Below are 12,888 nucleotides of genomic sequence, written 5' to 3' on the forward strand. Positions count from 1 at the left end.
CAGGGGAGGAGAGCAACACTGGAGCACTAGTGCCCCCTTCTGTCTGATGTTCAGCGCACCATTTCATCATCAAACAGCAGCCAGTCTGAACAGAAATAGAGGCTGGCACACACAAGCCTATTCATTTACATTCAATGTAGCCGCAGGCAAAAGCTTGATTAGACAAATGCACATGCTTTGGTGATGCAGTGTTTCATCTTCAGTGGAGGAGAGAGAGACCTCATTTGTTTCTCTGGCATGTGTGCAGGCTTGGTTCAACATCAGTGGGTTAGGAGGGCCATAGGCCTTACAAACAAACAGATGTTTGTTTGCCCTGTGAGTGAATGTGTTACGCACTGAAGTCCCTCAACCATCAGAATCAATTTGTTCTTTTTACTGCCACTGTGTGATTTTAATATGTCGTGTATACAGTATGCATTTGTATGTGGACTTGTACATGTGCCAATTTGTGCCAAGTGGGCGTTTGTTGTGTCATTTTAACCACGTATATTACATCAAGATAACAGATTCAATTTATATAGCTGCTGCTGCTTCTACAATAACTAAAATGATAGTCATACAAATGTATAATAATAAAGAACAGTGCACATGAATGATTGTAATTACAGCTTATTAAATGGGCTTAATATGTGGTAAATTAAGCTACTGCTACTTCATATTTCGGAAGCAGTGCAGCTCCTCACACAGAGACATGTTTAGTGGATTGTGTGTGCAGACCCTGGAGCCCTCAGCTAGAGTGCCAGTCTGTTCCTGTGGAGCAGTCAACCAGACAAACCCAGCCAAGAGAGAGCAAGGCACAGGCACCGGGCCAGGAAATAGCACTGGAAAACACTCCACTACGGCAGAGAATTAATAGTGTTCTTATAGCAGAGAAGGCATGGGGAAGTGTGGAAAAAAAGAGGCAAGCACAATAGGTTAGCATCATCAAAACGACGCTTATGTATGATTGCAGGAATCAAGGGAGAGATTCATTAAGCCCCATCAGACTAGACCTTGATAATGAGAAAAGTGAGCAAAGGAGGAGAGTTGGCAGCGTTTGCATCCTGCACAGTGCAGCTCCCGGCTGCCCAAGACTGAAGGTGGCGCGGCACCTGTGCCATTTTGGCCCCGGCATCGTATGGGCAGGAGGTCAAGGCCAGGGCAACATCTGCATCACATCAGAGGGCCTGGCTGTGTGCCCACATCATGAAAAGTGTCTCACAGAGAAATCCTAAAGAATAGATTTGAAAAGGACAAAGTGCTTTCTATGGGTACCCAGTTTATACTTACCTGCACTGTATTATTGTCATTATTTATACTCTGATGTTTCAGTGACAGTTGATACTGATCACATCTGTTGCATGATTTATGAAAGCCACATTTTATTATGTCTGAAAATCGTAAGAGCCAATGACACTTACCTGTAAGTGTTCTGTATGAGGGCAACACACTCTGCAGTGTGTCTCGTCACAATTACCTGACTAATTTTAACAGGGGGATCCTTAATACCGTCCCTGTCTGTCTGTGTGCTGCAGCTAGACCACCTGAGTCATCTTTCCGATGGCAGGGTAAAATAAACCACCGAAATTGATACGAGCCGCCAGCACACTAAAGAGCAAATCATTATGCATCATTAGGTGAAGATTTAGTTTAAACGTGTTTAGCAGGAATTAAGCAAAGCTGTTGTTGACATGGATTGACTGCTGTAATGCTTTATTGTCAGTGCTCCAGGAGGCAGAGGGAGGGCCGGCCTAGTTGGGGTAGCAGCAATGTGCCGAAAGCGAGGATTTATGGGATGTTGGAGGACTAGCCGGGTGTGCAGAAAGAGTGGAAAGACAGGAAAGTATGGTTGATGATTTGGCAGAGGAGACAAAGGGAAGGAGATGCATGAAAAAGGGGGGAACAAATGAGGGTATCTGTGGTCAGTGGAAAAGAGGATTCAGTTGTAGCATTTTTGAAATTTGAATATTGATGTGTAAGAGCAGATGAGAAGGTCCTATTTAAATCTAAAAATCTGATGATTTATGTGACACTTTGGTCAAAACAATTGGTTTGGGACCTGATTGTAGTTTTATTTTCTTCTCATAAAACTTTCCTTAAAAATTTACTGGAGTAACTTTAATATCCACCAGTTTAAAAACAGGTGGATAGGAGTCACCGTGATATGAGGATGGTTTTAACAGCATATTCAAGCCGAGCCATGACTACAGGAAACACACTAAAGGTGCTTATTGAGTGATATTGTCACTATAGAAGGATGTGGATGAGTAAAAATCCTGCAGCATAAAAAAAGGCTCAACAAGAAGTATAATTAAAGGTGGAACATGAAAACTTGTCTGTGGTCAGTTCAGCCACAGATAAATTTCTCTCTCCTGTCCTGACGCCCCTGTGTTTGTATGTGTTGGCGTCTTTATGTGTCTGAATGTGTATGCGAGAGCTGCTCAAACCGACGAGTAAGAGAGGACAGTCTTATCCAGCTCTCCAGTGTTGACAGTATTACTAATCCCCTCCACCTGCTCAAACACCCACCCCAAAAAACACATCCCTCCCCCTCTTCCATGTGCCTGTGCTGGGAGTCCCTGGGGCCAGGCTGCGCCTCTGCCTTCGTCTCCACACCAGTTATCGTCCCTGGCCCGGCTCCGCTCCCCCAACCCCTTCCTGCGCCACGCACATTAATCGCCGCAAAAACAAATAGTTTTCAAATGTTTGGAAAAGACCCACTGTTTGCATCAGGGCCTAACAAAATAATTTTTACAAGCTATCCAGTTGTGATTAGGGCTGAGAGAATTGAATTTATGTGGCATTGATAATATTAATATTAGCCTAATTAATTATGTTGTTTGAACTTGCACAGCACTGTGTGTACCTTCTACACAACACTAACCAGCCGGAGCTGGAACTGAGCTCTCAGGCGTCTCTATCTCCCCGGCTCTCCCCCAGTCCATGACTACTGCACACAATTCATCAACTCGTAGATATCTAATCCCCTCTGGCTCTGCTCACTTCCTGAAGTCGAAGAAAGAACTTTACTCTGGTGGCAAGAATTCCCATGAATACTTGATGACTTCTATAGAAAGGAAGACCGTTTCATCTCACTTTGAAAGTGACATTCGCGGAGAGAACTGGCCAAACTTTCTATTCACAGCTCCAGATTTATTAAGGATGTTCAGAAGAGGGACAATAATAAAATGCAACATCTTTTTAATGAGTCACTAATTAAGGTAAACAGCAGTACAGAGGGAGCAGCTTTGCGAATGAGACAGTTTCAGGCATCAGGGACATGATCTGCCATCTTTCTTTAAGTGCAGAAGACAGTGACTGAGACCAAATAAGCCCTGTGTGAAGAGGTCCCCTCTGGTTTGTTTCCTTAATCAGCTGAGGTCAACATTTCAGTGTTTCCTGACCCAGAAACACTGCAGATCCAGCCAACAATGTCTTTGGACTGTGTGCGATGCTGGATGAGCAAGTGTTGATCTGTGCAATTACAGTGACACATATTCACTGACCCATCACACCAGTCATCTTAGCCTAAGAAGGGACCACCCAAACCTCCAGAGAGGTTCTCAGACCTGTTAATAGTTCAGATCACACTTCTCTGTGATGGCCTCTTCACCTCTACTTTGTGGCCAGAGGTCAAAGGCTACAGAGGTGGTCATGTGTCTCTCTTAGCCAGACAGAGCTCTATATTTCATGCTTGGTGTGGCTGTCTGTGTCAGATCCCCTACACTTCATTAGAAAGGGTAGCGGTTCTTAATACACAGTGCTACTGCAGGCCTGATCCCCCTTTCCAGCAGCTTTAGGGTCTATTCCTGTGCATAATTGCAGCCGCAGAATTTATATATTTGGCACAATCAAAGAAAAGTTTCTTTTTACATAAGCACAGGAATCAATGCTGTCCATTTACTTATAATATGTCAGGAATCTTAGCCATGTGGATTGGTGGTGGATTAGTATTTAAAAACACACAAAATCTTAAGTCAATAGACATTTAAATTTTTTCAGCTCTGAGAGATAAACAATGAGAAAAAAAAAGGTAAAATGCACATTTGCCACATTCAAGGAGCAGCAGTCTCCATGATGTACAAAGCAACCCCAGTAAAGTCAGTATGCCGGGGCCGGGCTGATGCATTCTCTGAAGCAGGGGGCTGGGTATCTCCAAGGTGCATCGTCTCATCAAAGCATGGGTTTGGACGGAGGGCAGCGAGGTGTTCCATCAGTCATTAACTGAAGTGTCGGCCCAGTCTGGCTGAACGGTAGTCCACTCTGAGCTGGACGAAGGCGTGCAGGAGGTTTCGGTCCAGATTGGTGAGCTGCTCACCTGAACAGACCTGCTTTAGGTTGTCAGGGGCAACGACCAAGAGGTTACAGAGGGCGTGGAGTGTGTCGAAGAGCTGCAGAACCAGTGGGACCTGGAGAACAGACGGACACACAAACGGTTATAACTTGCTGATCCCTGCATACATCAAGGCTGTCATAACAAATGCTCTTAATAAGAAATCACAGGTTTTGTTACCTTTTGTGACTTGCAGCATTTGTAGCCATTTTTGCAAGAAAAATTACTTTAACAACTAATCCAATATCATTCTGTATAATTTTAATATAAAATAATGACCTTTTAACAGTTGCTGGACAGTAGTTGGACCCTGACACTTACATTTTATAGAGACTAATCATTCTAAATTATTGTTAATCTAATGAAAATAACTGAATTGCAGCCCATCAAGTGAATTTTATTAGATATTTTTGACCAGAACTCCTCAGCAACTCAAATTAATCTTCAGGTTCACAGCTTTCACATGGTGTCACTTCTATGTGGCATTAATTGTTGACCTGCTATCTCCCCCTAAACATCCACTGCCCACAACCACCAATATAATAATAATAATAAAATAAAAAGACCTTTGAATGGTAAGAGGTTAATCTAATGAAAATAACGGTATTTCAGCCCTTTTTATATGTACTGAATGCTTAAAATGAACCACTGATTAAAACATTCACCTGAATCGACCTAACCACTTTATGTAATATCAAACATCCCTCATCCCTCAGTTTTTTGTAGGAAGAGCCATGTTTGCCCTGTGACCAGTGCATCCTGGACCTATGCCCCCTCGCTCACCCTGAAATCCTTGGCGCATCGTCGGTATTCAGCCACGTCGCAGATGGCCAGCATGCCTCCCATCGAGCTGTAGCTGTACTGCTGTAGGTGCTCATGGATGAGCCGGTGGAAACGAACGCCCAACTCCGTCAGCACTGTGTCCACATTTTTCCCATCCATGGACTTCCGCACGTGCTCCACCTGCCGACTGACGTAGGTGCATACCTTGGAGCAGGCCTGCAGGGTGAGGAGACACACAGGGACACATGGAAAACAAGGCAAGGCAATTCAAACACGCTCGATGTTTATTCTAAACACAACAAAGACAGATGTGATTTGCAAGTTGTTTTGCATGTGATGTCAGTGGTGGAAGCTGAAGCCTCATCTCTCTTACTGTAGTGTACTGGATCATGACGTTGTTCTCGTCCTCAGGCCTAAAATCAGTCTTCTTCTGCTCTGTTGCCAAGATGTGCTTCATTTGCCCCACCATGCAGTTTATAGTTCTGTGTGTCATAGAAAAACACATCACAAGCTGTTAAAGATAATTCATTTTTCTGTTATGCGTTTGTAAGAGTGATTCATAATCATACTGACCTGTCGATTCCTGTGTCCAGTTTCACTTCCATCTGTTCAATCACCTCTTTTTTCTTGTGCAGGCACTCTGCCAACTTTGGAGATGAGCTGAAGACAGAGATTTGTAAAAGGTTCACATCTGAGGTCTCATTTTAATCTCAAAAGTAAGTGTTGACAAGAGGAAATGGCAATAGAATATTGGAATACTGTGAGATGTATATAATTTTAATCTTTGACCCAGAACTGACCTTATTAGAGGCATGAGCTGGTCATTAAACTGCTTGTCAAACAGGTGGAAGATAGAGTTCGCCTGTTGAACCACGTCCAGGAAGTACAGGTTGGCGTTCCTGGCATCTGATGAGGGAATGGCTGTCCATCAAAGAGAGAGGAAAAGTCCAGAGTGAACCACAAGGTAGGTGAAAGAATAAATCAGTGTTTTTCTGCTCTGTGAATCCTACTGTTGCCTGCTCTCTATGGGCTGAAAACACAGAAATGCAACGTAAAACACATTCACAGCAATGTTCTGCTTCAGCATCAGACAGTGGAGAGAAAGCAATCAAACTATGGGGACAGCAGTGTTGCATTTCTATGATGAAGAATATATCTTACAAACTGAGCAGTGGGAGATGAATAAACATGTTTAGTTCCACTGTGGCTGCCTGAAAACGATAAGCTGCCTCCTGTTTACAGCCACATATAGAATGAAAAGAAATGCCACAAAGGCACAACCTGCTGCAGATCAAGGTAAATATTTCTTTTTCTGGTAACTTTTTGCTTCCTTTTTTCTTTTAGTATCTGTAGTGGGCTAAGTTTTAAAGCTAGAGAAGAGGAGATACTGGTATTGCCATCTTGTTGGGAAGGAGGTAATGCTCTAAAATGATGGTCATGTTTAGGGAGGGAAAAAACTGGCATTGTTATTGTGGGGTCCCTTGACCTCTGACCTCAAGACATCTTAATGAAAATGGGTTTATGGGCACCCACATGTCTCCCCTTTACAGACATGTACACTTTATACAAATTCAAATCGGGCATTGTATTTGAATATTTCTGCATAGTCCCTAAATAGTCTTGAAAATGCATAAACTGGGTATGACTGGAAAGCTTGATGCAATGAGCCCAATTCTTTTCACGTGTGGTGATGTTAGTCACAATATACTAGTTAATGTAACACATGATAACATGATTATGGCATCACTGAACTGGGAGCATGGAGCTGACTAGTGATATCCACTAATCTGTCAGCTGTGGGATTGACGTAAACTGATCCTTAGATACTGGATTCTTTGAGAGATGCAGGTCACAGATTTGGGACACAGCTACAGCGATCATCAACACACACAGCAAGTACAGATAAATGTTATAGTGAGATGAATTAGATGTACCTGACAGGCCAATCTCTAGGGCGTAGTCGATGTGCTCCACACACAGATGGTCAACTAGCAGCAGGAAGATTGAGAAGGCATTCTTGGGAAGGTCTGAAGGATCTGAAAGCTGTGTTACCACAAACAGAAAGAAAAGGAACCATTTAACTCTTTTAGCCTAGCAGGATTTATTTTTTTCTATAACTGCTTTTCCCAGAGGAAAAAACCTTCTTTGAGAAGTCTCACCCTGTGGCATCTCTCAAAGGCATGACGTGTCTCCTGCAGCAGGTTGACAACAAGCTCTGGGGACAGGAAGGTCTCCCCATGGGTGTCAATCATAGGGCCAAGAGGGAGGTTGGTGCGCTGTCTGATCCGCTCCTTCAGTTCTTGGATACTGTAGAAAGACACAGATGGTGATTATCTTGTTTCGCCATTATTTACTTATCCTTTATTAAAACTTATTCAAATGATTAATCCTCTGACCTGCCGGTGCCAATTGGACGTTTCTGGTGATTCTTGGAGTCGTAGTAGCGCTGCAGGATCATGGCACCTCGAGTGCGAAGGTATTCCCTCTCCATGTCGATGTAGCTTTCCAGGTATGAGGAGAAGATGCTCTTTATCAGCTTGGACAGGAAGGTGTGCTTGTCTGAGCCCAGGTTGAACTCCGTCAGCTTGGTGGCCAAACCTGTGGTCCTGGAAAACATGTCAAAGAAAGTGTGTAAAAAAACTATAAGCATTAAGATTACAGTGCAGACAGATTGTGAATCGAAACACATGTCAGTTAAATACCTGGTGTAAAGGTCATAGAGGTTCTTGAGGTACTGTTCTACATCAGAGTGTCGAGTCTCATCCAGTTTTTCCCGAACGTGGGCCTGTAGACACAAAGCTATTGAATATAACATGACAAATAAGGCATGTCTGAATAAGACTAAAAGAAAGTGACAGGAATTTACCTGCAATTTGTTTTCAAAGATGTTCTGGATGAGTTTGGCCATAACTGTCTCTGGGCTGCTGAAGACTTCGCCCACCTGCTTGTTGACCCTCTGGCAGAGGACTGCAGTGTCCTCGAACACATCATTCCTCAGGTAGGCCCCCTAGGGAGACAAACAAAGGGTTAACCAGGAATATTAGGATATAACTGGCCAATAAAAAGTGGAATACTGTGTATAAGAGAAACTTTAACTCACTTCCTGACACTGCTTGATATAGACGTCCACACAGTGTGCATAGCCCTGAAACATAAAGAGAAAAAGTTACTTTTCTGCAAGATTACATCACTGAAGTGCAGAAACTGTTAGAACAGTAAATCATGTATGAAGCAGGTGACTATCCCACTTATCACATTCAACACTAAAGACTGATGGTTGGGTTAAATGTAGACTAAAAAACAAATGTAGACATCAAATACGATTCCTCAAGGTTACCTTGAAATGTAATAGAACCGCTGCCACCTCCCGCATACGTCCAATCTCACCCCTGCGCTGGGCAGCTGTGAACTCCTGGATTAACTGCCGCTCCAGATCATGGTACTTACCTAGGTACAAAACGCAAACAAACACATAGAAAATAATATTAACGTTGTAGCCAACTTGTACTGTATTTGTAATGGGGACCTGATGAGTTTTTCACAAACTTACTCGCAATTTTTGCCTTGACATCTGCAAATCTGTTAGAGGAAAAGAGAATTAATCTCCAAGGAGCCAATTACAAATGATATCCCACTATACATTTTAAAAAGGAAATGTGTGTTTAATTTCTAGAAACATATGATGCTGAATTAAAAGCTTCAATACTCGATATGTCCTACTTTGCGCTTACACTGTGAGGAATAGTCTACATCACTAATACACCACCTTCCTCTTGTTTGACAGTGCTCTTGTCTAAAGCTGCCTCCAGGATGCCTGACTCACCTGTCGAATGGCAGCTCCTGGGCAATGAGATGCAGCTTCTGAATTATATCAGCTGCCTCCTTAATCTGAAGGAGAGAGAGAGAGAGAATGAGTGTGTGTGTGAGAGAGAGAGAGTCAGGTGAGGCAAAAAGAGAGAGAGACCACGACAGGACCATGAGAGGTGGACGTCCAGACAGAAAGCTGGCAGGCCGCCGACGGCGTCTCCACTTGGGGGATCATCATTTTAGAGCCGCCCTCCTCCACCTCCCCATGTTGAACAGGGAGCTGATAACAGACAGGCTGCGCTCACCTGGGCATCGGCAGCAGCAACAGCAGCAGTCCTGACTTAGCAGCACATCCAACTCTATATTGGCATGCCTTTTTTGAATGGGCTGTAATCCCACAGGAGTCTAAATCGCCTTCAATAATCTGTGCGGCCAGGGATATCTGTCTTAAAAAAAGGGGGCCCTGTCGAGAACCCCCCCCCTCCCCCCGCCCCTCCTGACATACACACTGGCTGAAAAAGCCCCAGACCTACGAAAGGCCCGCCGTCCGCAACTCCTCTGTTCCCGCAGATGCCTGCCTCAGCTAACATCATTACTCTGCTCCCGTGAGGAGGATCCAGCCTTTCTGCTCGGCGAAGGTTTTCTAAGTATCTGTCCCCCAGCTAAGATTAGCTAAATCCCATGTAAGTAATGTAGCCGTCTCCCTGCAGTCAGGGTTTAGCAGCACTTGTCTCCACGCTGGCGGCCCAGCCCTCCCTTTCAGAAGGATTAGCAAAGCCATCCCCCTTCAGCTATTCACTTGCAGCTTTCCTCTTTCCCCCTCGTCTGGAGGTATGCTCAGGAAAAGGAATCTGGCCAGATATTTCTGCATGCCTCTCCGGAAAACTAGCTCCATCTCCAGCTCTCGTCTCTGGGATTGACCCCCAGACTCGCTGTTCTGCATCCACTAATGATGTCGCTACTGACAGGAATTAATCTAAAGCATCCCAATCTCTACTGTCGCTGAGAAAACTGCAAATTCAAACTTTCGGGGGTCACTTGTTTAACGTCAACATGGTCCCTGTGTAGGCAGGAACTAAGTAAAAGTGTGCATCTCATCTTCCTGCATGCATGTTATCACCGCCCTTACATGCACCATAATGCCACAAGCTCTTTGCTGCCGTAATGTGACACAAAGCCGAGGACCAACCAAATTCTCGCTCGCAGACAACCTTCTGTAAATGCAATTAGGGTTGACATGAGCATGTTGACATCCATGCTAGTCAATCAGCCAGCTATTGTCAGACAGCAAATGACAGTTTATTAATCCAAATTAGCCGAGGGATCCAACTAAAGGGATAAACTTGACAAATTAATATGGATGGTTTACCTCATAATCCTGTTCATTCTCACCTCCAGCAGCGTCACAGTGGGGGTCCTCGTCAATGGTCACACACACACACACACACACACCTCCACTGAAGTGAATAGAAGGAACATATGCGAAACACTCACCTTGTCTGGGTTATTGAAGACATCACTGCGTAGGTCTCCATCCAAGAACTCGTTGAAGTAGGTCATCAGACGCTGAGCTTCCACGGCCCTCTGGCGAGGTGTATTCACCCCCTCCAGCTGGTCGCCAAGGTGACAAACCTTGGTTGCCACATAGCTGATATGCTCATCGAGCTCCTGGAAATGCTGAAAGGCCACCTGAATTCACAGAGAGCAGAGGGAAGAAAAGATACAATTATTCAGTAATGTTATGAAGAAAAAGCTCACAGACGTTCAGGTAGAAGTGATTGGCTGCTTGGTTGTTCACACACCTGGTTGCTTCTCTGCAAGTCATGCACTTTGTGGGCAAATTCCTTGGCCTCGCGATGACACTGATGCTCAAGCTTCTCCACCCGACGCTGTATCTTCTCATCCAACTGCTTCAGCTCTTCTATGTGGTTCTCAAATTCCTCCAACAGCCTGTCACAGAGGAAAGGAAGAATGTAGATCCAGAACTTCACAAATCAACATACACGACAGGTAAAACACAAAAAATGCTTTTACTCTGGAGGAGTAATTGAGCACCACAAGGTTAAATCTGTCCCACTGACCTCACAGCTATAGTTAGTTAGTTACAGAATAGTGCCGGAGGCTTAATTCCTGGGTCCCCAGACTTAAGAAGCTCTGAAAACTAGCAACTTCGTCAGCTGCATTTTAAGTGCCATCAGGACTGCAGAGCAAATGTTCTAAGTCAGCACCACATTTCACAGAGTAGGAAACATCCCAAAATGATGAGTGTATAATCTCTTGACTAATTCCTTCAGCACTGGCTACAGCTTAAAGACATCTCCCATCCCTTCCCAATAGACACTCATTCCCTGGCTGGTGACTCACAGTATGGTGGCCTCCACAGATATGTTGTCTCTGACTCTTTGCTAAGAGCTTCCGAGGAGGTGGTGGCAACAGTTTTGTGGAGGAAGTAGATAAGGCAGGATGGATCCACACAGTTAAACTGTTATGGCATTTTTGCTTACCAGAAAAAACTCTGTCCCCAAGTGTAAACACGACAACAAGCAGTGAAAATACCAAGTAATAAATCTTAAACATAGATATTTCCTGCTTTTCTCCAACTCACCCATCAAAATACACTTAATTAGCATAGAAGGCCAAGATGAGCTTTAGTAAGTTCAGGAGGAGGACTACCTCCAATTTTTACTGAGTGGATGCAACAATTGCAATCAAAGAAATCTTAATTTATATTATAAGACTTTCAACTTAAAACATATGTAATTATTTTTAAGTATAATGTTTGAGTACCACAAGGTTAAAGATCATAGTGTAATGTTTGTTAGCATGGCTTAAGCTGATAGAGGGAAAACATCTTAAAGTCAACATCTTATTAACTTTTGTTACTGTTTGAAAGAATGTGGCATAAATTACATTGTGGAATAGTCCATAGAGACATTACTAAGTTAAACTAAGATAGTTTATCATTATAGAGATGGTCAACTATGTGGAGACAGCCCATTTCTTATTTATAACACTATATTATTTGCAAAAGAAAACATTTAGTAACCCTGCTAAATGTACATTTAAGTGAATAAAGCTCAATGGATGGGGGTGCATAAAATATGGCATGTTATAAAATTTTGATTGTTTAAAAATACTTGTTTTTATATTAATACGAGGCAGCATGAGTGTGTTTAAGAAATAACTATAGGTACACAACAATATTGTCACCTAAATTGAAGTTAAAACCTGGAGTATGATATTCTACTGAGTTACTAACTCGTGTTTCAGGAGAAAAAAGATGTGTAAAGTAAATGTGAATGACAAAGTGCAACAGTACCTTTTGGGGTCAAATGCTTCAGCTCCTCCTTTGGAGCCTCCTCCAGGTGTCCTCCATGCCAACCTTTCGATGTACTCATCTGCATCAAAAGGCTCCTGTTGGGGGAGAGGAAGAGATGAGTGCACTCATGAAAACACACCACAACAACAAGAGCTACTAACCTGAAAAACACACAAGCATAGACTTAACCTACTGCAGGAACATCGTTACATCCTGTTAGGACGTTTTACAGCATCTGTCTTGATTTTACTGCACACTAACAGCCATAACATTACCGTTACCCCCGAATAACTCCTATTAACTACATTAATAATCTGTGTTTTCTGGCTTATGGCAGCTGTGTGGGTCATTATTTATCATGTACACTTACTCTGGATGAGAGTCAGAACCGTTAAGCTACCGTTAATGATGATTAGCAACCTAGCTATCCTGACGGCTAACACAGCTCTCAGCAGTCATTTTACCTCGAAGAGCTGAGCTGTTGTCGCCATGGTCAAGATGCGGCTGGTGGGCTGGTGAATACAGTTCAGAGGAAGGAGCTCAGAGTCGGCAACACCGCCGACTTCCACATGGATTTGCTGATTTCGTACAGTTTTGCCCTTTGTTGACAGCTAGCTGGTTAGCAGCCCAGCTTCCTGTATGGGTGGAGGAGAAGGGTGGGAATAAC

The 12,888-nt window shown here is 43.6% G+C and overlaps 1 protein-coding gene across 1 annotated transcript; it reads right to left on the bottom strand.

Moving 5' to 3' along the window:
- Positions 1 to 3,199: 3,199 nt before the first annotated feature.
- exoc5 (exocyst complex component 5) lies at positions 3,200 to 12,879 on the bottom strand. Its single transcript, XM_059353721.1, has 18 exons — positions 12,686 to 12,879; positions 12,222 to 12,316; positions 10,705 to 10,852; positions 10,397 to 10,591; positions 8,919 to 8,983; positions 8,646 to 8,674; positions 8,433 to 8,542; positions 8,196 to 8,240; positions 7,962 to 8,102; positions 7,798 to 7,880; positions 7,492 to 7,701; positions 7,255 to 7,402; positions 7,030 to 7,138; positions 5,896 to 6,016; positions 5,669 to 5,755; positions 5,469 to 5,577; positions 5,096 to 5,311; positions 3,200 to 4,388 (listed from the first exon to the last, which is right to left on the bottom strand). The coding sequence occupies exons 1-18, from the start codon at positions 12,710 to 12,712 to the stop codon at positions 4,200 to 4,202; spliced, it is 2,127 nt and encodes a 708-aa protein (XP_059209704.1). The 5' UTR covers positions 12,713 to 12,879; the 3' UTR covers positions 3,200 to 4,199.
- Positions 12,880 to 12,888: the final 9 nt, after the last annotated feature.

Source organism: Centropristis striata, chromosome 16, assembly GCF_030273125.1.
Source record: "Centropristis striata isolate RG_2023a ecotype Rhode Island chromosome 16, C.striata_1.0, whole genome shotgun sequence".
In the NCBI taxonomy this organism is placed as follows: Eukaryota; Metazoa; Chordata; class Actinopteri; order Perciformes; family Serranidae; genus Centropristis; species Centropristis striata.